The 3,570-nt window shown below is 61.8% G+C and overlaps 1 protein-coding gene across 1 annotated transcript; it reads left to right on the plus strand.

Moving 5' to 3' along the window:
* Positions 1 to 1,089: 1,089 nt before the first annotated feature.
* On the plus strand, positions 1,090 to 3,108 carry FSTL3 (follistatin-like 3 (secreted glycoprotein); the record flags this gene model as incomplete). The annotated part of the gene is made up of 3 exons (XM_011964090.1): positions 1,090 to 1,342; positions 1,432 to 1,894; positions 1,941 to 3,108. Coding segments are annotated over 2 exons (312 nt in total), but the record flags the coding sequence as incomplete, so codon positions are not given.
* Positions 3,109 to 3,570: the final 462 nt, after the last annotated feature.

Below are 3,570 nucleotides of genomic sequence, written 5' to 3' on the forward strand. Positions count from 1 at the left end.
TGCCGCAGTGCGTAGGGGCGGGGCCTCCAGCCCAGTATATGTCACGTGGGTCGCGGTGGGGCCTAATTAAGGGCGCGTTTACACTTCCGAGGGGGTATTACGGGGTGGGGTCTTTTGTAGGGTTGGGATTTGGAAAGTAGTGGGCCTCTGGGGCTCACATTGGGCGAGACGAATCTAGCATGGTCAGAGTGGGAGTGTGACTCAGCGGGGGGCTTGTGGGTGTAACCAGAGGGGCATGATGGAACCAGGGGGTGAAACTTTGGGTCCTGGAAGGGGCGGGGCTCTTGACTGGGGCGTGGTTCCTGGGTGGAGATGGGCGGGGATTTGTGGGTGTTGCTTGGGGTGGGCGGTCCCGCAGTCGCGGAGGGGCGGGGCTTTGGGTAACGGGTTGGGGGCTTACGAGGAGGTGTGGCTCCTGGGTACAATGGGAGGGGCAAGGCTTGTGGGTGGAGCCTGAGGGGTTGGCGGGGCTCGTGGAGGGGCGGGGCTTTGTGGGTGGTAAGAGGGTGGGTCTTATGGCTAAAGCAAGAGGTGGGGCTTCTGGAAGGGGAGAGACTCCTGGGTAGAATCGGAGGGGCAGGGCTTGTGAGTTCTATGGGGGGTTGGACTTCTGGGTAACAAGGGGCGAGGCTCGTGGGAGGAGCAGGGTTTATGGGTGGAGCCTGATTGTGGGCGGGGCTTTGTGGTGGTAAGGGGGTGGGGCTTATGGCTAATATAAGGGGTGGGGCTTCTGGAAGGGGAGTGACTCCTGGGTACAATTGGAGGGGCAGAGCTTGTGGGTGGTAAGGGGACAGGGCTTCTGGAAGGGGAATGACCCCTGGGTACAATCGGGGGCAGGGCTTGTGGGAGCTTTAGGGGGGTGGGACTTGTGGGTAACCTAAGGGGCGGGGCTCCTGGAAGGGGTGTGGCTCCTGGGTACAATTGGAGGGGCAGAGCTTGTGGGTGGAGTTCAAGGGGTGGGATGAAGAGGGGGGCTCACGGGGAGGTGCGGGGGGCTTGTGTCCTACCAGAGGGTTTTCTCAACTTGGGGGTTAAGCGCAGGTCTTGGGGCCAAGAGCCCTGCGGGGTTCCCAGCGTGATGTCTCCTGAACTGTCCCTGGCACCCGGCCTGCAGAGTCCTGTGAGCGCGTGGTGTGCCCGCGGCCACAGTCGTGCGTCGTGGACCAGACGGGCAGCGCCCACTGCGTGATGTGTCGGGCGGCGCCCTGCCCTGTGCCCTCCAGCCCCGGCCAGGAGCTTTGCGGCAACAACAACGTCACCTACATCTCCTCGTGCCACCTGCGCCAGGCCACCTGCTTCCTGGGCCGCTCCATCGGTGTGCGCCACGCGGGCAGCTGCGCAGGTGCAAACGCAGGGCGAGGGCACAGGCCTGTCCTGGGGGCCGGAGAACCCCCTGCCCTGCGCCCTCAATGCTCTTATCCACCCTTGCAGGCACCCCTGAGGAGCCGCCAGATGGTGAGTCGGAGGAAGAGGAGGAGAACTTCGTGTGAGCCTGCAGGACAGGCCTGGGCCTGGTGCCCGAGGCCGCCCCCCACCCCGTTATTTATTGCCACAGCAGAGTCTAATTTATATCCCACGGACATTCCCTAGGGCCTGGATTCGGACCACTTGGGGATCCCAGAACCCCCCTGACGATATCCTGGAAGGATTGAGGAAGGGAGGCCTGGGGGCCAGCTGGTGGGTGGGATAGGCCTGCATTCCGGACACTGAGCTCCTGATTTAGGGCCCTTCTCTAAGAAGCCCCAGCCCCTACCCTAAGACCTATTGCTGGGGAGGACTCCACACTTCTGCTCCTTTGGGGATAAACCTGTTAATTATTGCTACCATTAAGACGGCTGGGCATTCCCTGCTGGTAATTCCTGTAGAGGCATGACTGCTTTTCTCAGCCCCAAGCGTCCTAGAACAGGGGCCTTGGGCTCAGGCCACGAGGAGCAGAGGAGGTCTAGCCTGGGTGTGTACAGAGGGTCTAGCCTGGGTGAATACAGAGGGTCTAGCCTGGGTGTGTACGGAGGGTCTAGCCTGGGTGTGCACGGAGGGTCTAGCCTGGGTGAATACAGAGGGTCTAGCCTGGGTGTGCACGGAGGGTCTAGCCTGGGTGAATACAGAGGGTCTAGCCTGGGTGTGTACGGAGGGTCTAGCCTGGGTGTGCACGGAGGGTCTAGTCTGAGTGCATGTGGGGACCTCAGAACACTGACTTCAGTCCAGCAAGCCAGGCCCTTCATGAAGGCCAAGAAGGCTGCCACTGTTCCCTGCCAGCCCAAGAACTCCAGCTTCCCCACTGCCTCTGTATGCCCCTTCCCGTCCTGTGAAGGCCATTGAGAAATGCCCGGTGTGACCCATGGGAAAGGGCACAGCCTGTCCTCCTGACATGGGCCGTGCTCAGCCACAGAACGGCCCAGCGCCTCCCCTGCTGCCGTCCACGTCAGTTCATGAGGCGCCATCACATGGTCTCAGACATGGAGCAGCCAGCAGCAGCTCAGAACAGGGCACTGTGTCCAGCGGAGCCCAGTCCACGTTGGGGGGACTCCGGCAGGGACCACGGACCCCCGCTCACCCACTGGCCCCGAGGAGGGTGTAGACGCCAAGACTCACGCATGTGTGACATCTGGAGTCCTGGAGCTGGGTGTCCCAGCGGCACCACTAGGTGCCTGCTGCCTCCACAGTAGGATTCACACCCAGGGCTCCTCGGTCCCCTACATATAGTCCGCCCCGGCTACATGCCAGACCTGCCTCACCCACCAGCACAGCCGGAGCTGGCGACACCAGCCAGGTGCTGGTCTTGGGCCAGTTGTCCCACGACAGCTCACCCTCCCCTCCATCTGGGTTGTCGCTCAGAATTGCCTACCTGTGCCTGCGTGTAAACCAGAGCCTCAGACCAGCTATGGGGAGGGGACAACGTCAAGGAAATCCAGCTTCCCTGGTCTGGGGTGAGGAGTGCCGGGAGCTTGGGCATCCTCCTCCAGCCTCCTCCAGCCCTCAGGCAGTGCCTTACCTGTGGTGCCCAGAAAAGTGCCCCTGGGCTGGTGGGTCTACGGGAGCCTCAACCAGGCAGCCCTCCCCACCCTGGGGCCCTGCCTCACCAAAGAAATAAAGACTCAAAGAAGCCATTTTGGGGTGTCCAGGCCTCAGTTTGTCTCCTCTCTCAGGGCTTCAGGCCACCCCCTCAGCCGTGGGATTGGCAGCCTGGGGCCTGAGGTGCTGCGTGGGGGCTCTGGAGGCACCAGAAGAGAGACCCAGCATTAGTCCTTGGGCAGCCTCTGGCCACCTCTGGGTCTCAGTGCCTCTCCAGGCAGTGGACAAGCCCAGGAGGGGCTGAGGCAGTGCGGGAGGGGAGGGAGAGAAAATAGGTCTTTTGGGAGGGCACACAGGATAGACAAGATGGCTTAGGGCAGCCTTAAGACACCAGCTGGCTTGGGGCCCAGAAATGGAGGCCCAGCCTTGAAGGACTTGGGTGAACAATAGCAGTAATAATAATGACAGGATTAGGGCCGGGGCGGGGTAGCTCACCACTGTAATCTCAGCACTTTGAAAGGCCAAGGTGGGCGGATCACTTGAGGCCAGGAGTTTCAG

Source organism: Colobus angolensis, unplaced genomic scaffold, assembly GCF_000951035.1.
Source record: "Colobus angolensis palliatus isolate OR3802 unplaced genomic scaffold, Cang.pa_1.0 Scaffold64, whole genome shotgun sequence".
NCBI classification, from domain to species: Eukaryota; Metazoa; Chordata; class Mammalia; order Primates; family Cercopithecidae; genus Colobus; species Colobus angolensis.